The sequence below is a fragment of the Callospermophilus lateralis genome, chromosome 3, assembly GCF_048772815.1.
Source record: "Callospermophilus lateralis isolate mCalLat2 chromosome 3, mCalLat2.hap1, whole genome shotgun sequence".
Taxonomy (NCBI): domain Eukaryota; kingdom Metazoa; phylum Chordata; class Mammalia; order Rodentia; family Sciuridae; genus Callospermophilus; species Callospermophilus lateralis.
Window position 1 is genome coordinate 112,109,135 of NC_135307.1, and position 24,107 is coordinate 112,133,241.

At 45.7% G+C, this 24,107-nt stretch overlaps 1 protein-coding gene and 1 long non-coding RNA gene across 3 annotated transcripts in view; one reads left to right on the forward strand and one right to left on the reverse strand.

Annotated features, from left to right (window-relative positions):
* The window catches only part of Anp32a (acidic nuclear phosphoprotein 32 family member A), a 33,323-nt gene extending 15,049 nt beyond the window's left edge, over nt 1-18,274 (reverse strand). The window contains exon 1 of one of the 2 annotated variants that reach the window (XM_076851005.2): nt 18,068-18,273. In XM_076851005.2, coding sequence (XP_076707120.1) covers nt 18,068-18,121 — 54 coding nt within the window. In that variant the 5' untranslated portion in view covers nt 18,122-18,273. Of the gene's footprint in view, nt 1-18,067 lie in introns of both variants that reach the window. The other variant, XM_076851007.1, reaches the window with a different exon arrangement.
* On the forward strand, nt 15,408-16,729 carry LOC143641550 (uncharacterized). The gene is made up of 2 exons (XR_013155373.1): nt 15,408-15,694; nt 15,864-16,729. It is a non-coding gene; the product is annotated as an uncharacterized LOC143641550 (long non-coding RNA).
* Nucleotides 18,275-24,107: the final 5,833 nt, after the last annotated feature.

The window sequence follows — 24,107 nt, forward strand, 5'->3', positions numbered from 1 at the left end:
GTCAGGCTGGAGGAAGGGTCAAGGTGCAGGTGGGCAGGGACCCTGCAGAACCATCCAGCTTCTAGAAAACCAACACTTTTTTCCACTTTCTGAGGCGAAGCAGCCCACTAAAACAACTCTTAAGTAAGTCAACTGCTCCAGTGACTGATCAGGTTGACACTAGCTCTAGAAACCAGTTGAGGACATTTAAGCAGAGCTGGGCTGGGCCCACTTGTGGACTACAGAAACTAACTGCTGAGGAAATCCCACTACAGACCTTGGGGCCCAGGGCCTAGGTTCTCTGCCTTGTTTAGATCGTGACTGCAAAACAGAAGTGAACTCATTTCCCCAGTTTTAGTACTCAGCTGGCAATTCCGTTGTTGTTCAGCCCAGCCCACAGTGGCTATGAAGGCACCAAGCCATTCAGACTCAGGCAGGACACTTCTCACAGCCTTGCTGTGGGCATTTGCCCCATTTCTATTTGGCTTTTTTTTGGAGGGGGTGGGCAGTGCTAGAGGTAGAACCCAGGGCCTCATACATGCCATGCAACACTACCACTGAGCCACACACCCCCAGGCCCTCCAGTTGGCTCCCCCTGCCCCCCTTCCACCCCTACTGGGAATTAAACACTTTTACCACTGAGTCACATTCTCAGCACTTTTCATTTTTTACTTTGAGACAGGGTCTATTAAAATACAGAGGCTGGCCTTCAACTTGCAATTCTCCTGTCTCAGCCTCTGGAATTGCTGGGATTACAGGCATGCTCAGCCCCAACTGGCTTTTAAAAAATGCTTCGAACTGGGCTCATTGCCACTCCTGTAACCCCAGAAACTTGGGAGACTGAGGCAAGAGGATCACAAATTCAAAGCCAGCCTCAGCAACTTAGTGAGACTGTCTGAAAATTAAAAAAAATAAATAAATAAAAATAAAAAAGGGCTGGGGATATGGCTCAGGGATTAAGGGCTCCTGGGTTCGATCCCTGATACCAAAAAAAAAAAAAAGTTTCAAATAACTAACGAACCCCATCAGTGCTACCTCTAGGGACTGCTGTGCTTAATCCAGCTCTGAGCAGTTTATAAAGTTGGGTGAAAACAAGCAGTGGTTCACCCAAGGTTAGAGTGGCCACTGAAGTCAAACTCCTAGCCTAAGGCCCACATCCCAAAGTCTGTCCTGATGAACTAACTCCTCTAAGAAAGAGTCAACACAGGAGGCAAATACAAAGGGCTGCCAGGGAAGGACCCTAGGCTTGAGTGCAGCCCTCCATCCAGCCTCAGCCCCCAGGGGGTTAAGAGTACAAAGAGGCAGGGAAGCCCAAATGACCTCAGAATCGAACCTCCTTGAACTTGGCTCTTCCTTCCTAGCCACCTCTACCCTAAATGACACTAACCTCAGCAATGACAGAAGCAAAGCAAATCTCTTGACATTGAAGCCCTAGTGTCCAATCACGAATGGGAAACCACTGATTTGGGCAGAAATGGGAACCAATTTCGCAGAACCTAAGACTGGGGCTGAAAGTTCTTTTCCTCCAAAGACGACAAAACAAAGTAGCCCAGGGTTACAAATAAGAAGCAATTTAATCTTAGTTTTTTCTCCTTCAGACAAATGTAAAATGCACAACTTGCCTAACTTCTATCAAGTGCAAAAAATTCTGGAAGTAAATATTAGTTCCATATTTCTATTAACTGGAAGGGGAATAAGTTAAGCAATTGATTGAGGGAGAGCAAGAAAGCAATGTGGAGATGGCAGAGAGGGAGAGACTGACACTAAGACAGGCAGGAAAAAAAAAGGAAGAAAAGGAAAAAGTTACATGTTTTGCCTAAGTTCTAGAGTTCCACCTGTTCCCCTGGGTTTTGGTGATACAACTAGATTTATTCTCTCTTTTTAATAGAATATAGATTGAGTTAATTGTTCACAGGTCTACCACTGCTTTAATCTCAAAGTGCTAAAAAACAAAACAGGAGGAGAAAAAAAAAAAACCTTACAATTTTTGACTCTTGAATTTTAAGAGTCTGGGAAGGGCTAGATGACTGTAGAAATGGCCCTAAATTGTCCTCATTAACAGCTCCTAAGAAGGCCTCTGCCATGGCAGCCAGGAAGGTCATCCTAGACTGTGTTGACAGAAACAAGTGGGATGGGCAGGTTCCTTGGTCCAAGGTCCCAAAACACTCTGCACTGACGAGCCCAAACTTTAAATTCTGAAACTTGAAGAGCAAACTTGAAGAAGGTAACCAGGGTGGAAAGGCAATTTCAATTAAAGAACAACTGAAGGAACTAGTGATGTTTAGGTCAGAGGGTGGGGGAGACCACGACAGTTATCTTTCCCCAACTATTTGAAGGAGTGTCATGTGCAAACAGAGGTATATTTAAGTTTTCTGCATTACCCCAACAGTTCCATTAATCAATGTGCAGGATTTATAAAGAGGTAGGTTTTCTGCCTAATGTAAAACCCAAGAGGGTCTTTTGATCACAGTGGCTGTCTCATGAAGAATGGGCTGTTCTGAAAACTGGTGAACTCCCTGGTCCTGTAAACATGAACCAGAGGCTGCTAAATGACTGTCTGCAAAGCATTATGCATAAACAGTGCGGAACAATTATCACATGAAATGATATTATATAATGAAGCTCTGCAAAGAGACAGTCCTGGGTCTTTTCCCTTTTTTTTTTTTTTTTTTAAATATTTCTCTTAGTTGCGGATGGACACAATAGCTTTATTTTATTAAATTTTTTTTAAAGTGGTGCCAAGAATCGAACCCAGTGCTTCACTCGTGCTAGGCAAGAGCTCCACCACTGAGTTACAACCCCAGCCCCTCTTTTCACCTCTAGGATTTGATTCTCTCTTAAAGCAACCTTACTTGCTTGGCCCAAAGGCTCAATTTACCCATTCAACAAGCTGTGTGGAGTAGCCATTATATGCCAGGCACTGAGCTAGGCATTAGAGATACAAAACAAACTAGGCTTCTGCCCTCATAGGTTTATATTCTAGTGGGAGCACCAGATAATAAATAAGTTAATGTAAATAATATTAATATTATAATATTAATGCTACAAAGAAAGAAAATGGGAGAAAAGCAAATGTGACAAGAGATAACAGAGAAAAGGGTGACCAGGAAAGGCCTATTCAAGGCAAGGTTTCTGCAGAGACTTGAACCCAAATGAATATCTGGGAAGGGGAAAGGAAGAGCCACCACACAGACTCTGAGCAGAAAGCGCGCTTGACCCTATTTGGGAAGAGCTAGGAAACCAGGTAGCTATAACAAAACTTGAGGACGGAAGGAAAGGAGACAGTAGCAAGAGACTGAGGTATGGAAAAGGGTGCTGTCTGCAACATACTCTTACACACCCACAGCACATTCCACAAGCACGTGGTAGAGCAGGGGATCCATAGGCAACAGAAGACAGAATTGTTTGGACCACCACAAAGGAGATTACCCAAGATTTCCTTTGCCTTGCCCTAAAGCGGGGTATGGGGGGGGTGAGGGGGATGAAAGAACTGTTTCCATCCCATGCTTCTAGGTAGAAATGGGCCTAAGCTACACACTTGGGAAAATCCTATGGAAGAATGTTTTAATTTTGTGTAGGCACCTGTGAAGAAATTAGAAAATATGGTTTGGTTCCAGGCTTTACCACTTAGGAACCAGGTGTCTTTGGCCAAGACTTCACTGAAACCAGTTTCTTCATCTATAAAATGGGAAGAAACCACACCAACCCCACATCTCCATGGGACCAGATGGGTATGAAACCACCTGGTAAGCTTGCTGTCCTGGAGGTTACCGTAATAAATTTTATGAGTGTATTTCTTACTCAGGACTTTGCAACCCAGAAAGCAGAGACCAGGTATTATACAACACCAATTCCCCCATATTGCCTTGCACTTAGCTTTCAGTGAATGTTTGCTGAATTGAAAAGCATTAAAAATAACCTGGGACAATGTTCCGCCATTTTTCCTTCCTGTTACACGCAGCCACACTGCTCCAGAAGTCCCTCTTCACTGTATCCTTCACTTTCAGAGAAGAATCAACTGAGCCATATCAAGGCAGTATGTTCAGGGGACAAACACCCAGAAATGGGAATGGGGACAAGGTCTCACACCTCGGGGTCAGCTCCTTGCTCAAACATCCCAAGAGTGCCAGACCAGATCAATACAAGGGACCACAGATCTGCCTAGGACATGGCCAGGAGTATTCTGGGAAAGCCCATGAGAGCCAGGGAAATACACAGAGTATACAACATTCCTTTCCAGATTAAGATGACTTGATCTGGTCCAAAGTCCAGAAAATTAAGTAGGATAGATAGTTCAAAGTCACTTTTGTGTTTTGTTGTTTCCCATTTTTTTTTTTTAAACTGAGGTTTTTAAATCAGAAAGTACAAGCAGATATGGAGTTAATGGTTGAGCCCAGTAAGGGCAGTGACTGTAATCTTATATTAACACATGTCTGCAAGTGATCTGTTTGGGAGGCTGAGGGAGGAGGATCATAAGTTCCAGGCCAGACTAGGCAATTTAGCAATACTCTAATTTAAAATAAAAAGGGCTGGGGATGTAGCTCAGTGGCAAAGTGCGCCTGAACCCATTCTCCAGTACTGAAGTGGGGAGGGGATGAGGAGGAAGATAAAGAGGAAGAGGTAGAAAGAGAGGAGGGAGAAGAGGAAGCAGCATCAGCAGAGATGATGATGACTACATACAGTTATTCCTCTCTGCTATCCCATTATTTGTTGGCCCAGTTAACTACTTACTGAGCCAAAGTTTGTTCATACATGACATGCACAAGCAATACAGAATCTTTTGTCTCCTTTTACCCAATCAACATATCATACTGATCTTTACTTGTCTTTGTTTTTTCATGAAGTTCATGTAATAGGACACATAAAAACCTCCCATGTTTCTTACTTGCAACTACTGGTTGTGTTCCATTGTGTGGATGTGCCATCATTCTTCTCATCCAGTCCCTTATGATGGGTATTTGGGTTACTTCTATTTTTTATTATAATAAATAATTTGCAATGTAGGTAAACTGGAACATGTCATTTTGCACTCACCCAGACTATTGAAAGAAGTGCTGAAATCAGATCGCACTTCTGATTATAGGGTGAATATATAATGGGCTTACCACTGCCCACCTGTGTGGATAAATAAGTCAACCTCCCTTCATTCATTAAATGCTACTCAGAACTTACTAAATACCAGGTACCACTCCAGGTTCTGGGGATGCAATGATGAAGGTGTCCTTGTCTTCTGCCCCCAGAGTGTCTGTCCCATCTGGGAAGGATAATCAAAGGGACCTTTATAATAAACAAAGGCAGTCTGCTGGGCCTTGAAAGCATTTGACCTCTGGGCCTGTCTCCCTGTCTCAAAATGGGGTACCTACACCTAGGGGTTTTCTAATGAATCAAAAAAGTAATGATTGCCAAGTACTAGCATGCAGGTACCAGGCAAAACTCATTTTAGGTGCTCAATAAGAGGTTCCAAACCCTCTCAAGTCTCAGAGGGGTCTTCCTTGTGGCAAGGGTAGGGAGGAGCCCTGAGTAAATCAAGCAGCATCACCATGCCCATTCATTCTACCACACATTCTTTCCTTACAGAAGGCTAGAACACACAGCTACTTCCTTTTTGAGGTAAAACCTAGGCCCCTAATTGTGTCAGCCTACTTTTATTGGAAAGTGATTCACCCTTCTCCCACTTTCCAGACCAGTTCAGTATCTCTAAGGACCCTAGGGTACGTTTTTTCATCTGCAGGCACAAGCCCTAGTATCTGAAGTATGTCAGAGCCATGAGGGGAAACCCAGGCATTTTTTAAGACTCTTACATAGAAAGACCTGGGCAAGCATATGGAAAGTTGATTTTATAGGGATATCTGTGAAAGTGTAAAATAATCACTTAAATGAAAAAAATCATTAAACCTTACCATTTTGTTTACTTTTATGTGTTCCATTCCGCAATAAAACTTTTTTTTTTTTTTAAACCAGAAATTTTGGTTCAACCTGCTTCACTTTCCTAGGAAAACAATGGTAGCAGATTTGGATGTAGAGGAGAAAGAAATAGAAGTCAAGAATCTAGAGTATTTGCATATACCACCCAGTAGCTGGGAGGAGATTTGGTGATCAGAGCTAAGGTTCCAGATTCCATGCGTTATCTCTGAGGCTGAAAACCTGGTTTTGCACTCCAGCATAGTTCCTCAGTACATGACTCTGGGGTAGTTACTCAACCTTTCTGAGCCTCAGCTCTCTCTCATTTGCTCGATGGGAACAATCTCATTCATCCTGCATCATTTCTATATAAATTAAATAAGAATATGTTACCTGGCACAAAGGAACAGAACAGTCAAAAACAAAACACATACTGGGAAGCAGTGCCCTCATGAACTTCAACCAGAGCCCCCTTTTCACAGTCTCAAGGTGGGCGGCTACTAGATGTGAACCCATCAGCCAACCATGGCTCATCCAGCTCCTTGGAAGAGGCGAGTCAACAGCCATATGTGTGATCTCTACCTAACGATGAGCAGCTTGTTTCCCCCACTAAAATAAGCCCTGGGCCTGAGTTCTGCCTCACAAACTCTAGGATCAGAGGCATTGGTAAGTTCTTACCCAGCCCACCCAAAGCACCTGGACCTCCAAACCAGGGCTGGAGGACAGAAAAAGTCCAAGTGAATCAAAAACGCAGTGGGTGCAGTGGCACATGTCTATAATCCCAACAGCTAGGGAGGCTGAGGCAGTAGGATCACGAGTTCAAAGCCAGCCTCAGCAAAATCAGATGCTAAGCAACTCAGTGAGACCCTGTCTCAAATCTACTATTGTTAATAAATGCAATTTAGAAGTCCAAATTGTTTAAAGCATGAGTCCCAAGAGGATAATAAAAGACATTCTGGGATGACGAGGCAGAGGTCAGTGCCTAAGGTTGATGAGCAGAGTTCTGGCCAACTGTTACAACTTCTCCCTGTTTTGCATCCTATTAATGGTCTCATGAGTTCACATCTTAATCTTGCTGGACCTCAGCTTTGCTCAATGGGAAGACGGTACTTTTAGATAGGTATTTTAAGGTTCTGGCTAACAGCAATGCAAGCCCAGCTTAGGTTACCAATACTGCTCAAATCTCAGGCCCCCAGAAGCTTTCCTGGATAGTCATATTCTGTAATCTTCATAGTACTTACCGCACCACCTTGTTTGGTGATTTAATGGATGCTTCCTCCAAAGAAGGGAGGGCCCAAGTGGGCAGCACAGGTGATGTGCTTATCTAGTTCACTGCTATATCTAGAACAGAACCCACTACACAGCAAGCATTCAATCAATGTTTGTAAACAATGAATGAAAAGAGTTAGCCAAGCTGGGGGTCAGCCAGAAAGGTAGGATTTTAATTCTTACCTGAATTTACCATCTAGATAACTCTGGTCAAGCTATGTAGCCCTCTGCAGTATTTTCTATTTGAAAAAAACCATCCCTATAACCCTAGTTTATCAGTCACTCCCTGTTCCTCATCAGGACATCCAGGTCCATAATAAGCCTCCGGTGCTAACATGACACTAAATCCAATTCAAGTCTGCTTTCTGGTATGGTGGGCACCTCTCAGACCAAGAGCCACACTTCACTGGGGCCTATGGCTACTGATCAAACTTAGAGGCACATCCTCATTTCCACATGTGACCGTGTCCTGACAATGATCACACTTGGCACTAGAATTGGCAGAAGGTTCCTGAGTACCCACATAGGCCAAACACTTGCAATGAATTAAGTACCCTGTAGCTTTAAGAGGACAATCAGCATTCCATTTCAGCTGCTGCTACCCCTACCCACAACAGCAGACCCAGAGGGCTCTCCTCTAGAGGAAACCTCTCTAGATTCACAGACTAGTTCTCAACCAAGATACATAAAAGCACGTCTGCAGAGCTGCAAACTAGACTGGGGCTCAGAGGAGCAGAACCGCTCATTATGGCTTCAGGCCAACCTCTGCAGATAGGCTTCATCAGGCCTACCGGAGACAGCTAGGAGGCGTCAGAGTACATACAGCCCACTCTTCTAGAGTACACCCAAACTCCACAGCGAAGGGGAAACATGCAAAAGTGGAAGGGATGCCTAAGAGGCCATCCTGGCCAGTGCCTTTCCATCCACATAGAACAGGCCCCTAGGCCAGAACAAACAGGCCCTTCCCACAGGTAAGCAGGTGGGAAGCCTGAGAAACAACTCTGTAGTCACCAGAGCACTTCTTTGTCCCCAGCTGTGGAAGAGTCACCCAGGGCTCCACATACCCTTAATGTGCCCTCTGGCTAGAATACAAAGAGACATTGATTGACCAGGTCAAGAGAAAGGAACCACAAACACACACCCAAATGAGGTGCTACTGGAATTAGCTAAGGAGATTGCTGCTGCATGACCTGGACACCACCTGATAAGTTGGCTGAGTCCTTTTCTCCTGGTGGGTCCAAGAGGACTTCATGGAAAAGGAACCTCTTAGAGCCCTTTGAAAGACTGGAAGTCGCAAACCCAGAGTTTGGCAGCCAGACCAGGAGTGGAGAGGCAGGAGGGCCGATGCCATAGGACAAGAGCACAGGAAGGCAAGTCAGGCAGAGGACGTGCCACCTCGAGGGAAGCCCTGGGGAAGAGGACACCAGCAGCTTGCCTAATGTTCCTCCAGCCCCACTTCAACAAAAAGCCGAGGGCTCTGTCCTCTGCCCAGGCTTCCCACTTGCTTTAAAAGCCACAACTCCTGGAGAAAAAGCATTACTGTTATTTACAATTTTATGAAGGTAACAACCAAGGCTCAGATCTGCCAGTAACCTCAAACTCAGCAGTCCTAGGGCACTACCCACTACACCTGATGGCCTTCCTGCTCCATAAAAGGCCCACTGCCTCTCAAACCCTTCAGACTGAGGATGGGCCAAGTCCAATTGATTACACTTCCAGCCACAGCTTGAGGAAATAGGGGTACATGAGAGATTATAAATGCAGTTGAGTAGACGTGTGAGGGGGAGATTCTGTGTGCTCTGTGTGGCATGGGGGGACAGGCCAAGGAGTAGACTCCGCATCCTACCTTTCTCTATTTCCTTGCTCCACTTCCTCTTCTTTTACATCGATTTAGTATAATTCTTCCTACCTGCTGTGAAGTTCTGCACCCTCCCTCCATGTGGAGGTTTCCAACTGTGCTTTAGAGTCCTCTTTTGAGCTTTCTAAAAATACACACACTGGGGTACCACCTGGAAACAGATTCAGTAGTTGGGGCAGAGCCTGGGAATCTCTTCAAATGCTTCCCTGGTGGCTCTAATGTAGAGCTGGGGTTGAAATCTGCTTTACTAACTACGCACCCTTCCTTCCTCCTGTTTATCACTCCAACTCCTACATGGGAACCAGATAATATCAAGCCTGTGCAATCCATTCCTGTCATGTCCTTCTCTCACTTGTATTGAACTCAAACAATTAAATTTGCTACACAAATACTTTAGTAGAGTAGTTCATTTAAGTAGAATCCCTGCTTCATTCTGGATGCTGGGGCCCAGGCTGTGCACAGGCTATGGCTGATAAACAGGTCAGTGGAAGTGGTTCCCTCACTCTCTTTATTCTTCCCCTCACAATCATACTGCTTTGCCTGCCAGGAAAGCCAATCATAAATGGTAAGGTGAGAGCTAGTTACATAAGGTGGGGATGAGTCCCTCCCCTAGAGGCAAGAGCCCTCTAAATTTACTATCATAGGTCCTTGCCTCCACCCTCCTGCTATCCCTCCTACACAAACTCTCATCCCCTTCAACCCTTCTCATAATGTCTGCAGAAGGTAGCAGAATCCAGAAATCCAGACCTGAGCACAGCAGGGCTGGCAGGTCTCTCCTCTCCTGAGCTTCACTATGCCCCTCTCCCAACTCTCCTAGCCCAGCAGATCCTGCTGCGTCCTACTTATGCCCAGACTCAAGTAGAAATAAGCTACCCATGTACTCTATCAGCTCTGAGCTGGGAAGGGATTTGGGCATATTTGAATGAGGCATTTCTTAGGAAAGCAGATTTCAGTTTTCCATGAGAAGGATGTCCCAGGCTGGGAGGGGAAGGGTGTAAGGCCAGTGGGAAGTCTGCAGAGCGGACGGATATCTTTGAAATAGCTGCAGCAGCAGGGAGAAAAGGAGCTGCAGCTGAATCTCAAATGGCAACTACCCTGGATACAGTACTGGGGCTGCTCCAGTTGTCTGGATGCTCCAGCTATTCCCAGATCTAGAAACAACAGCACACCGACCATTAAACTGCTCCCAGGGAAATATAACTTCCTGCAAATTTGAATCTCCAGCTTACAACCTCTTTTCCCAGGGGAACAAATGCTACCTTTTAATATAATGTGCCTGTTGATAATGTAAAAAATTTTAAATGAATGCCAACTAAGGTTTCTAGCAGAACAGACTGTAACAATAACAGCCAGCATTTCCTGAGTGCTTACAGTGTACCAGACTGTTGATCAGTATTATAACACCCTCATCTTATAGAGACAAAAAGGGAAGGTGCTACGAGGTGAAGGGATTTGCCCAGACATCCCAGGTGGAAGTGGGGGAGACAGAATGTACACCTAGGCAATAACCCCTCTACAATCCTCTGACTTGGTGCTACAAAGTGTCGGGGGCCCTCAAGAAACCTCCATAGTGAAGGCACACTTAAAAATGGGGGACAAGAGGGGATGAACATACAGGAGGGGGTGGGGGGATATGGTTGGCTGAGGGCCACTAGCACAACCAAGAATATTGGAAGGCATCTGTCTGGTGTAGAAAGCTACAATGATTCCTTATTCTGCGACTATTTGGGGTGGGAAAGAGCTAGAAGTAAGGAGAAGAGGGGACCAAGAGATGGGCTGGTTTAAAGTAAGGGAGATTTCACAAGACTGCTATAAAAAAGCACTCTCTTCCCCAAACTAAATCAACAATATCTGAGAATACCTTAATATCCATCTTTTAAATGTCTTTCAACAGCAACAGGGTATGAAATCAATTTATGCACCCAAACCAGCACATTTTCTTTTTAATGCTATATATGCATGTTAGTGCTAAACATATGTTATTATTAGGATCAAGATTTGGATGCTGGGGCTGAGGATGTGGCTCAAGCGGTAGCGCGCTCGCCTGGCATGCGTGTGGCCCGGGTTCGATTCTCAGCACCACATACAAAGATGTTGTGCCTGCCGATAACTAAAAAATAAATATTAAAAAAATTCTCTCTCTCACACTCTTTAAAAAAAAAAAAAAAAAAAAAGATTTGGATGCTACTGATCTAATTCAACAACACCCCCACTTTAGATGTGGAGAAAACAAGAGGTTGAAGAACTTGTCCAACTTAGTTAATAGCAAAGCTGAAAACAGCACTCAAGTCTTTAATAGTTCTCTGGTAATTTCCTCACCAAACCGGAATCTCCAAAAGTAAATACCTCTGGGAAACACAGCCTGGACTTTAATCCACATCAGAGTAATAGTAGAGTAAGCTGATCTTTTAGATCTGCTCCCTGGAGCAAGTTTTGGTAAAGGAAATGATAGGAAAAAGCAGGGGGGCAGTCATGAAGCTAAAATAAAATCAATTTGGGAAAAAACACATGGATTGCAGGGCACGGTACAGAGCAGGGATTAGAGTGCAGGAAAAAAGACATTTTACCTTACCTTTAGGACTTTGAATTACCAATACCATCAGAACAACTGCTTCTATACAAGAAGGCTACTATCATGTCTTGGAAGGTGGCTCAGGGCCATGGGTGCTTTGCTCATCTAGTTTCAACCAATTTTATTAAATTGAATAACAGACGCCTTCACAAATCTCTATCCCTGCCAGACTCTTTAATGAAAACATCATTGTTGGGCATTTAGTATTTGCCAAATAGTTACATTCCAATGTAACATAAGATTCTGAGTCAGCTCCACATTTCTCTACCTGCCTGTGAAAGGGAAGCAGTGTTGCTGTGTGCTAGGTACTGGTGGAACATAGGTCCCAAAGACCAGAATGCTAGCTAGTCCTGCAGGGGTGAGCAGGCCACAATGGAGATGTAGTAGCAAATGTCTCTAATAGTGCCCCTTCTGCACACCAAAGTGAGGAGCTGCCTCTTAAACGAAGTCAGGCCAAAGTTCTACCAAGTTCATTCAACCAAGGCCCAATCTCCACTGAGCAATAGCTCTTGGTTCTTTTATGAAATGACTACACCAAGACAAAGAGGACAGAATAGCAGACATCTCATGAGTGTTGTGCGCAATTTCCAGAAAAAAAAAATCAACACCCCAAGACTAGAAGAAAATTGCCTTGAGAGGCTGGTGGTGCAGCAGCAGCACAGCGAGGAAACTGGGTCTGTGTTTTGCCATCTTTAAAGTACAGGATGCCCTTACAGGAATGAGGATTTGTCCCCTTGAATTTACTTCCTCCTCCCCTCAGCCTGGCATCTTCTATCCATTCCTTCTCAGTACCTCAGGCACAAGAGGCTGGTGGGAAAAATAAGGGCTCTGAAACCCAAGCTAGGATCCCAAAATGACTTGTGGTTTTCAGCAATCTCTGACCTGAGCCTGATGCCAGCCACTGGGCCTCAAACCATCTTTGCAGTGCAAAGTTCCTTCCACCTGTCTCTGGGAATCTTGACAAAGAGTGGTACTTGGACAACTTCTCATCCTACAAAGGTCTTGGATCAAGAACTAAGCTCAAACTAGCTCAGGGCACATACAAAAGGTCTTGGAAAGATCCACATATACGACTTTCCATATGTTTAAAGAAACAAGCACCAGATCCCTGGGGTCACCCCCTCAATCTATTAAGCCAGATTTCTGCAAAAGGCTAGATAACAAACTTAATCAGGAAGCAAAATTAAAAAGACTATACACAGGCACTTTTATAACAAGCGTGAAAACAAATTTCCACAATTCCTTTATTGATAAAATTCAAAATATATTGGATACAATTTTTTTTTTTGGGGGGGGGACACAGTTCTGCTAATGAGACAGGTACAATTGGGAGGGTAGATAACATTTTGCTTAACTGGGATTCAAAGTCAGTGCTCCTTATCATAAAACTGATTACAATGTTTACATGTACAAATTATTCTTAGTTCATGGCAGTTATTAAACCAGGCAGCTCAGCTGTGGTTTGGTGACCCCATGGTAAACCTACATCCAGGGGTAGAGTTTGGGAAATCTGCATTTGCTCTCCAAATGATTCTGGCAATAGAATGTTGGGTCCCAAAGGACTACACAACCCTCAAAGTTGTTGTCCACCTAATTTCTGGTTTTATAGTGGAGAACCAAGCTCTGCTGTCTGCCACAATTTAACCTTTCCAAACCCTAGATGATTCATCCTGACAGCCAGATGATGCTGCACTGCTTGGCCTACCCTTAAGGGGTTGTTGGGAGGATTAAGTGAGATGATCCATGAGGTGTTATTAGTATACTGTCCCAGATACTAAGGACATACCAATTCTGTTCATGCATTACATGCAAGATCCCATATAAGCCACTGCCTAAGAGTGGTTCCTGCTTATCTTGTTACCTAAAATGTGTCTCCTGACACCTAAAATGCCAGATTCATTTGAGCCTAAGTAGATGTGATGTGCTAAACCAAATTCTGAATGGCTTCACTTAAAATGTCAATGCACAGGGTCTATGGTTGAACACCCCCTCATACCCAGTATCTAGAACCAGGAGACTACATGGTCTTCATTTCAATACCTCAGTAACAAGAAACTCAACTCTTCATAAGGTGGCACCATTCCAAAGGTGGAGAAGAAAAAGCTCTTCCCCATAGTGCCTTACCCCCCTCCACACACACACACAAAAGTAAAAATGGTGCTTCAAGGGAGGCTATAGAAGGTTGAGGCTGAGTACTGACTAGCTGACTTTGAGTCCTGATTCTGACACTTATTAGTCACATGATAACTGCTCTCTGCTTCAATTTCCTTAAGCATAATGTAAAGATAACAAAGTATCTATCTCATAGTGCTGTTGTGGGGATAGATTAATTGCTACCTCTAATCCACTTAGCAATGTGTCAGACCCAGCATGTGGGGGTATATAAACATAAGCTATTACTATTGTTATTATTCTAAACTAAGAAGAAACCAAGTTATGCCTCACTGCACCCCAATATCTTTCTGAGAATAACATTATCATATACTGAGCACCTACTGAGGGCTAGATCAAACCAATTTTGCCACTTACTGATTAAACAGGATTACAATTCCCATTTTACAAGAAATCAAGCTTCAGAAAGGTGGGTAACTGCTCCTCCAACCTCAATGTCAGGGGATTCAAACCCAGGTCTCTGGGCTTCCAAAGCCCAGCTTAATTTCATCATGGATACTCCAGAATCAAACTGCCATCATCAACAGCACCAGTAACAAAATTCAACTGATCACAACTATAAGGAGATCTCAATTTTCTGCCTATGAATCCCAGATTAGCCTGCATACACTGAAGTTAATATCGAGCTACTTAGACCCAATTAGGCAGTATATAGTCAGCTTGGAAAACATCATGCGATGTACTCCAAAGGTCAAAGCTGGCTTCCAGGGCAGCTCTTGCCAGACACTGCCATGAAAGTTAGTATCTAGGCAGACATCAGAGTCTACATTGCTTTTTTAAAAGTCTCAGAGACAACAGCATTAGAAGATATAAACTGCCTGGGCTTTAACAGCCAGAGAAAGGCAGTTTACTTTTTGCAAAACAAACCTTACTCTTCTTTCGGTTTAGGGTCATGTTCGGTATGGTAGCTAACTTCATTATCCCGGCAAAAATGAGGGGAGGAAAAAGAGCGAGGGGGCTCTGCCAGCCGGTAGGGTGCTGCGACACCCACCTGAAACACGAAGCTCGACCTACCTTCCCGGAGAGCCCAGCCCCGGAGGGCGTTTCCCCAGCGCATCCCCGACACCTCGTCCCTCCCGGGTAAGAGGCTGCTTGCTGTCCTTGGCTTCAGTCAGGGCCACTAGAGTCGCGCGCTCAAAACCCTCCCGCCCGCCAAAAGAAACCTCATGTTTAATTTCCCCTCACCCTATCACTTCCGCTGAAGGAGCAAACGCCAGGACGATCGGTTCGTCCTCAAGGCCACATTTAACTACGTCTAGAACGCCTGCCTGCAGGAGGAACAGCGAAATACCAGAGAAGAGGGCGGGGGACAGGGAGCCCGACTGGGTGTGTGTGGTGGGGGGGGGCTCGGAAGAGGATCGTCGCCCTGCAACGCTCCAGCAGACCTCAGGCTGTGGGCGGGGGGTGGAAACCCCCAGAGGCGAGCAGAGCACAACGGGGGTCCCTGGAGCCAGCTCCCCAAGCCAGAGGCCGTCGGGGCAATGGCGCAAGACTCCGCTTCCCCCCCGCCCCCAGCGACAACAGCCACGGTGACAAAATGGCAGCCCGGCGCCCGGCAGTCGTGCCACAGGCGCGCAGGGCCCTGGCGACTGCCCCCGCCCCCCAATAACGCCTTGGCGTCCTCGAGCTCGGCCCCGGGCGGGCCTGGCCGTTAAAATACTAATCACAAACAAAACACTGGAGCTCGGAGCCAGCTCGGGAAGCCGCAGGCCGCCGGCGCACCCTCCCGGCCCGCGCGCCCGCCGCCCAGCCGCCGCTCCGCGCCGCATGGAGCCGGAGCCCGAGCCCGAGCCCGCATTCCGAGCCCCGCGCCGCGCGCCGGCCGCGCCATGGGGGAGGGGCGGGGCGGCCGCGAGAGACCCGGGAAACATGGCTGCTCGTCCTAGTTCGGCGTCGCGGCGTGGCCACCAGCCCCCGGATCCGAGTTGGGAGAGGTGCCAAAGGTGGGTGTGTGGGGGCCCGGGTGGGAGCGCGGCGGGGAGGGGCGCAGGGGGCGCTCTCCGGGAGCTATTCGTCTTAAAAACGTTTATTTTTAAAAAACAGTTCCTCCTCCCCCACCCCTTTTGTCCCTCTTCCGCGAGCTTTCTCTCCCTCCCCCCCCCAAATGTGCAGAAAGTGCCCCCTCCCCCGCCACCCGCGCCCCACCCCGCCTCGAGGCAGGGGGCAGGCGTGTGGGCCGGAGACTCGGAGGCGAGGGGGCGAAGCGTGAGAAATCGCTCCCAGTTCGGCGCGGAGCGCTCCCCTCCCCCAGCACACACTCGGGGAAGTTTAAAGAGCCGGTTCGACCCGCTTTCGACGTCGTTCCCAGTTGGCCAGCAGCGTTGGTCGGGTTGGTCCCGCCACCGCGCCTCCACACCCACCGGCCACGACCCCGGCCCCCTACTAGGCGCCCTTCCCCCTCCGCACAGGGGGCTTCCGGAAAGTACGCGGGAAGACCGCGGCTCGAGCCCCCTCCCCCATCACCACACCCAGCCCCCGAAAGCTCGGCCCGGGGTCCCAGCCGGGAAGAAGCGGGCTGCCGGCAAATTGTTCGCGGAAACTCCTGCCTTCTGTGGCGGCACCCCTTCCTCCCCGCCCTGCGCGCCATAAGGCACTCGCACGTCTACAGTCCGCAGCTGCGTTATGCTGGGGGTGGGGGGACAAAAAGGATCTTGTTTTCAAAAGTCTCACTCAGGTTTGGGGGAGGAACTAGGGAAAAGAGGAAGCCAGGCCTGCCTCCGCCAAGGACTCGGGTCTAACACGCTGAGGGGCGACAAGTCGGTGCTGCCCGGACTCCCAACTCCGCGCAACCCCGGGCACCGAGGCTGGACGTGGGGTCTTCCTGCCTGCGCGCCCCTGGCGCCCCCGAGGGCCCAGAGGGGAGTCAGCTAGCGTCTCCGCCCCAGGCCCAGGGGTTTCCTCCGCTGAGCGCCAACTCGCAGAAAACACTGGTGTTTTAAGGGGAAGAGGGAAACAAATAAAAACGAGTGTTCAAGTCACCCAGCCTCACCTTCCTCCTCGGAGGTGGGCTTTCGCCCGAGCCTTCTAGTTCCCAACCGTGTAAGTTTCCTCGGGCCGGACTCCCGCCGCTGCCCAATCAATAACGGCGACGGGAGGGCAAACTCCCATCCTGAAGCTGCGCGTCTGCCATGCCCGCATAAATGTGGACCCAGCCAATACCCACCCCGGGCACCGGCTCTGGGCAGCTCGCGTCCTGACAAAGTTTCTCGTGCCCCTTTATTAACCAAGTGCCGAATGGCTGCCAGGGAGCCCACCCGGGAGAAGGACGGGCCAGGGGCTAATGCTGAGGGGCACCAGGGCCCAAAGGCTGGCATCTTAGGAGGGAGCTGGGCGAGGGGGACCGGGACGTAGCCTTTGGGCAACTTGCACTAACGATCGCTCCGGGTGGGGAGGCGCGGGGATTATCTGTGCCTTTGCACGTTCGAAAATCCCTCCCCCTCCCTCCAATTTATCCTCCTTTCGTTAGGAAAGGAAGAAACATCAGCATCTGGCCCAAAGGTGGGGTGGAAAGAGTGAGGGAGAAAGAGGAGGAGAGGAAGGAAGGCAGAGAAAGGGAGGGAGGGAGAGAAAGGGCGCGTTCACGAACACTACAAAGTTACAAATATGGCTCCCCCGTCTCTCGCCTCATCACTGCAAAGAAATGAAGACGCACTTTAAACTCGAGCCATTCCCAACTCCACTGCAGCCCCCTCCCCACGCGCTTTCCCTGGGGGCCTCGGCCCACATTTATCAGAAACTAAACTGGACTCGCGAAACCCAAAACTTATTGTGTGCGCGAGCGAGGGAGAAAGGGAGGGGGCAGGCGCGGGAGGGGGCGGAAGGAGGGGATACATGTATAAAATATAACACCCCCCCTTTTTGTTGTTAAATCCAGGAGGCAGCCCCTCTCCTCCTCCTCCTCCCTCCTCCCTTGTTAATCTTTCCCCCAGACGAAGTCATGGGAGCAGGGAGCCCCAAGGGCTATTTCGCCCCATTCTCTCCGACCCAAACGCGTGCGCCTGCTGGCCCCCGATGGGTGCACACTCGCACGCACACACTCGAACCCACACTCGCACACGCACAGGTAGTCACACACCAAGGGCAGCGGCGGCGGCAGCCGGAACATGCTCGGATGGCATCGCAACCCCCAATCCTGCAATTCATTTGCAGTCGGACCCCCAAGCCTACACCTCCGGGTCGCCCTCCTCAAAAAAAAGTGCCTCCCCCCAATACGCGCGCGCGCGCGTACACACACACACACACACACACACACACATACACATACACACACAAAGTAGGAGAATGGACCGACAGAGATATTTTTGGCAAATGCTCACATCAGAGGGCGTCCTGTTCCGCAGCTCTAAATGGATCCGTTTGTCCATGTCCATCTCTCGCGCTCTCTCTCTGCAGAGGATCCCGCGCCGGCGGAATTCAATCAATAAACCCCGAACCCACGGCCGCGCGTTTTAGGACTTTGAAGGCTCAACCAGCTCCGCTCGGTTCTCGAGCCCCCAGCACCCGCGGCGCACACTAACCTGATCACCATGGAGGCGGGATCTGCGGCTTCGCGGATGAGGGGCAGCAGCTTGAGCCAATCGCTGCTGAGAGTCTCCGGGCAACAGCCAATTGTGGCGGCATGGGGGGGGGAAGGGCCCAATGGGCGGGCTGCGCAGCCGGCCAGGGAGGCTCAGCCATTTGGTTGTGGTGCCGGAGACGGACCCCTTTAGGTTTCGGGGCGGCTGAGGAGCGCGGCGGCTGCTCGGTGGCTGAGCCAGCGGGGTGGGCGGAATGGCGGGGGAAGGGAAGGTGATTGCACCTCGAGGGCTCCGCTGCCGGATCTCGCCTATCCGCCGCCACCTCAGTGTTTGGCCGGGGGCGGGGCCGCAGGTGCATTATACAAGGGGGAGGCGCGGCCGGAGGGGTCGGGTTAGGGTCCCCGCCCGGCTGAGGGCTTGGTGGGCTGCCCTGGCCTGCCCGCGCTGTAGGCGGGAGCTGCGGAAGGAGGCGGGCGGAGTGAGGTCTGGGGGCAGCTGGCGGGCTGATGAAAGGCCCAGGAAAGAGGGGGAGGGGTCAAGGGTGCAGTGGGGGAGGGGCTGGTCGTCTTCAGGGTCCGGCGGGTCTAGCTGGGGGAGTGTGGCTGACCCCACTCCGCAGAGACCTACCCCACGGGTGCAGCTTACAGCCCGCGCACCCCTTCCCCCCGCCCCCCGTCCTAGTCCTGGTCGCCGCCATCGCCGCCTCTTGAATAAATAAGTAAATAAGAGCAAGATGCTTCCACCTTTGGATGACTTACCGCTTGGTCTTGACCCTCTCTCCGCCGAGGGCATTTAATTTCGTTGTCAGATAAGGCCAGCTTAAAAGGAGTGGTCACCAAAGTCACTCAGGATCTCGTTTAGGCAAAAATGAATGAAGACCACGGATTAAGAACTGTTGATGAATGTATGGAATATTAAAAAGGAGAAAAGGAAGGTGCTAGTAACTCTTAGTTTTATGGGCCAAACATAATTTATGGGCTTCATAGGTTTAGTGAAAGGGAACGGCGCACAGTTTATTCTAATAGTCCACCTGAGTCATTTGGTTCCATCTGAGTTGCCAAGGAGACTCTAATTGGAGTATTTTCTCCAGGTTTTTCGGTTTACCATTTTTTGTGTGTGTGTGTGTGGGGGGGGGGGTGTTGCTTTGTTTTTTAAATCACCTTACGCTTTAGGAAACTAAAATTTAAATTTAGGAAACTAAAATAGTCCTAATTTCCTTTGGGTTGCCAGCTTCTTAATGGCCAACCCTAGGACCTGGTTTGTCTGCTAAATTGGCTGCCTGTGCTGTTAATAAATCACGGGGATTGTTATCAACAAGGACAGATAACATCTTTACCTTCTTATGCCATACAACTGTTATTTTAGTGTCTTTCTACAGGTCTACACTTTCCCTACACACCGAGGTACTTTTTTCTTTTTAGACACATTGTGTTTAATTTTCAGGATCATGGGTTCAAGGGAGAGATAAACGTGTATGTATGTATGCATGTTACAAATTTAAAATATGGTTATATAACACTGATATAGTGTCGATCTCAAACAAAAAGTTTAGGAGGAAATAAAGAGCTACCGAACATAAATAAAACAGAATCCTTACACTGGGGAAGAATCTGTAGTAACTAATAATTGCAAGCTGATGAAACTGCAACCAAGCATTTTATTCAGTAAATTCAGGTAAAATAATGAATTTGAAAATTGACAAATGTTTGAGTAGCTGGGAAATGCAAAATAAAAATTAAAAGTCATTGTTTTATTTCATCTAAGTATAAATAGGATGATTTCTTGGATTAGCTGACATCTCATCCTCAGATATTGTTAATTTTGATGAAGGCTATTTGTGTAGTTGAAAATTTTTAATTGTATTCGCTTCTTTTAAAACAAGAGGGAATTACATCTTTGCCATTGAGTCAGTTGTTATTTCTGGATATGATGTTTAAGATGGTTTTAATGACAGAAACACTTTAAGTCAATATGGTGTGTGAAATCCCTACAATACAAGAATCCTAAAGTTTTTCAGGATAAATGCTCATCTTCAACCTAAACTTTTAATCACAGTTGAGACCACACTGCTGGCAACATGATGTGAGACAGTGCCTTTCCAGAGGAGTAACCCCTTTAAAGCCAACCAATCAAGTACAGAGATGTGCAGGCTTCCAGCATTGCTAAACAGAAGCAAAGAGCTCACATTGGTGTACCAGGAGTGAAGAGAATGACTTGGAAGCCCAAACCCTCATTAAGAACATTGTATGGAAACAAAATTGTAAAAAATATCATAAACTGATCACCAAATCAAAATATTAAATCTAACTTGTTTTAGAAGCATCTTTATACATTTTGATAACAGCTTTTGTATTAGTGTTAGAAAATTTGAAGGAAGGCTTCCTTAAATGTCAATCATCACAGAAGCTGAACCATCAAAAGTATTTTTTGCCTCAGGAGGCTAAGGCAGGAGGATTGTGAGTTCAAAGTCAGCCTTAGCAAAAGCAAAGCACTAAGCAACTGAGACCCTGTGTCTAAATAAAATACAAAATAAGGATGGGGTTGTGGCTCAGTGGTCAAGTCCTTCTGATCAAGTTCCCACCTACCCACCCCCTGCCACAAAATTATTTTTTGAGTACTGACCATTTTCCAACATATTTTGAAAGAAGAAATTTTCTTGTTTATTCCTAAGAAAGTTTTAATATGATTTTTTGTCTATTTTTTATTATCAGAAAGAAATAGTAATATAGATTAGCTAAAGTTAACTGATTGTCCTACAAGACTTGACTAAACAAAAAAAAAGTGCTCTTTAATTTACAGTTTTTAAATTAAATTCTATTGCATACTATGGTAGTCAACAAATGTCCTGAGTGAGTCTGCATTTTAAAAAATATAGTAAGAAAAGAAGCCCTATATCAAGGAATCTTGGTAGAATTTTGATATGTAATAGGAACAGGTGGAGTTCCTCAATGAGTGACCCTATATAGATTATAGAAGGTTAGATTATAAAAGATATAGTCTCTAACTTCTGAAATGGCTTGATTTCCACTGAGGAGAATAAATGAGATACAATTCAAAAAAAAAAAAAAGATGGCTTTCAAGTAAGGAAATGTTCCAAAATATTTTCCATCAAGAATCATTCCAGACAAATGAGCAGCTCATTTTGTTCTCAAAGACACAAGCAATGTGTGTTCTTAGTCTCTTTTGATATGTGTTGAAAAGTACTCTTTTATAAATATGGACATTATTGCTACTGCCATTTTAGATGGTTTTCTCTTGTCTGGTCTCTAATGATGGAGACCCTTTGGTTAGCAACTTTCTCATAAGTCAAGCTAATGTATTCATAGTTCAACTTTTTTGTTCTTCAATTGAAGCACATATACTGGAGCCTAGCCATAGTACTCTTTCACCTACACTATGGATCTGCTGCTTGGACCCCAAAGACAATGATATGGAAAGACTCCAGCTTAATTATACTCTCTTTTGTCTCCTATATAAATAGCTTTTAGAAATGTAGATTATTCTTTTGAAATCCATGGTAACAAATGTGAATACTATGAATTTTGATTTGAAGAGCAAAGGAATGTTGAGACCCAGGATCTAAAAAGTTATTCCTAATTTTCTTTTCCTTAATAAAACATTGAACGTTTTTTAAAAAACATATTGATTGAATAGTACCATATCAATAGATTGGTCTTAGAGAAAAGACAGATGAAGATGTCCATAATATGTGACTTTAAAAATTAAGCTAATCGCAGAAATCTTAAAAGCAGCATGAAGGTGATTTATTTTGAAAGAGAAAATAAATGTATCACCTGTACACTTGTTTTGAATCACTAAAAATTCTGTGAGTCAGCTCCTTAAATATATTTATTAAAAATAATTTGGAGGTAGCAATAAGAGGAAAATTTGTTTATAGTTTACCAGGAATAAAACCAGAGGTATAGGTCTTATTTTTAGTATTAAGATATAGCTGTATTAAAAAAATGCCTTCAAGATAAATAATGGGATGAGGAGCCATAGAATAAGAATGTGACTAAAGACAATTTAGATTGAAAAAAAAGCAATTAATTTAGAGTGTACTAATTTGTTTTAATTCATCTGGGGTTGTATTGCACCTCTATAAAGAAAGGGTACTAAATATATTTGGATAGAAGGGTAGAGATCAGACTTTATAAGAATTTCCAATGTATTTGCTATTTGCAAATGATATTCATAATCTTTAGCATGCATGCAAAATTGTCCCCTCAGATTCTTTGCTTTGTAATGGCAGTTGTCCTTTGTTCTTACATATATTGATCTATTTTCAAACATATATTCTATAATTCTTCATGAATTAGTATTATTATTGTATTTCTAGTCAAATGTTGAGTTCCTTTGGAAGAGTATGCACCACCTTAAACTTTCTCTGGAAATTCTGGATTCTAGCACTTTTAACATAAATATTTTTAATTTATTTGCATATGACCAAATGAGATAGCCTTGGTAGGTGTTTGAGGACTCTTACCCAGCAGAGGAATATGTTTTACTCTGCTAGATTGGTGTTCTGGCCCAATAATTTACCTGAACTCATTCTACATAAATTCTTGTGTTTGAGAATTATATGACTTTCACATATATTTACTTACTCAAGGCAATTTTAATAAATGTGATAAATAGGCTGGGATGTAGCTCAGTGGAGGAACAGTTGCCTCACATGCACAAAGCCCTGGGTTCAATCCCCAGTATCACCAAAAAAAAAAAAAAAAAAAAAAAAAGGAAAAGAGTTCAAAGGAAAAGAAACAAAGTGTGACAAATACTTTTCACTCAGCTGGCCAGCTCACTATGTCTGAGCTGATGTGAGAAAGTACTGCTGAGGGTAAAGCCGAAGAGCAGGCAAGTTCAGGATGCAAGTGTGTGAACATGTGTGACAAGCACGTTGACCATAGTATCATGTTACTTTTTTATAGCTAAAGAAAGAAAGAATATATTCATATGCCCATGAAAAAGGCCAGAGGGTATGTACCCAAACAAAATGGTTTTTTTAAAATTGTTTTTACAATGGTTTTATTACGGGTGATGAAGTTATAATTTTTTTGAGGGGGGAGGGTTGCTTTTCTTAATTTTTGAAGTGTTCTGGTTGACAAATAATTTTTTTTCAAAAGAAAAACAGTTGTTTTTAATGGAAATATCTAGGTGTAGTTGATGTCTGTGTTAGTCATAATTCTTGGATGAAAACAACAGAAATTTACCCCGACCGATAAGCAGAAAGCAGTTTTTAAATAAGGCTACTACAGAACCAAAGAACAAGGTCCAAAAAATGAGCAGTAAATGGAATGCTGGGCACCCTGGAGCACAGCCAAGAGGACACTATAGGATACTCTGCAGAGACCCCCATCTGAGAAGTCATTTCTAAACGGTGGATAGCCCCCTACACCAACCCCACTGCTGCAAATGCATCCTGCATTTTTGTGTCACTCCCTTAAGGTTGGAAGCCCTTAGCAAGAATATTTGCAGATGGCCCAGCTGTCAGAGAAAAAGATTATGTGCCCCCTTTAGTTTCCACAGTGGGATGTGTAACCCTGCCTCCTAGCTATTCTAGGATTCTGCCCAAAGAGTGTTCTGATGCTAGGAGACCAAAGCAAAAAATTCCACAAAAGTGAGCTAATTCAGTATCACTGTGAAAGTTTTCTAATGATCCCTATTACCTCCACCTCAGCTTCTCTCCTGATTGCTACTACTTACTGGAGAGACTACACCACTTACCTAGGAACAACCTAAAGCAGAGCTAAAATATGGAATCCTAATGTTTTTTTTTGAAGGTATCCCTCTCCCAGTCCTATGTCAGAGTAAACAATATATTGGTTTTAATGAAATATCA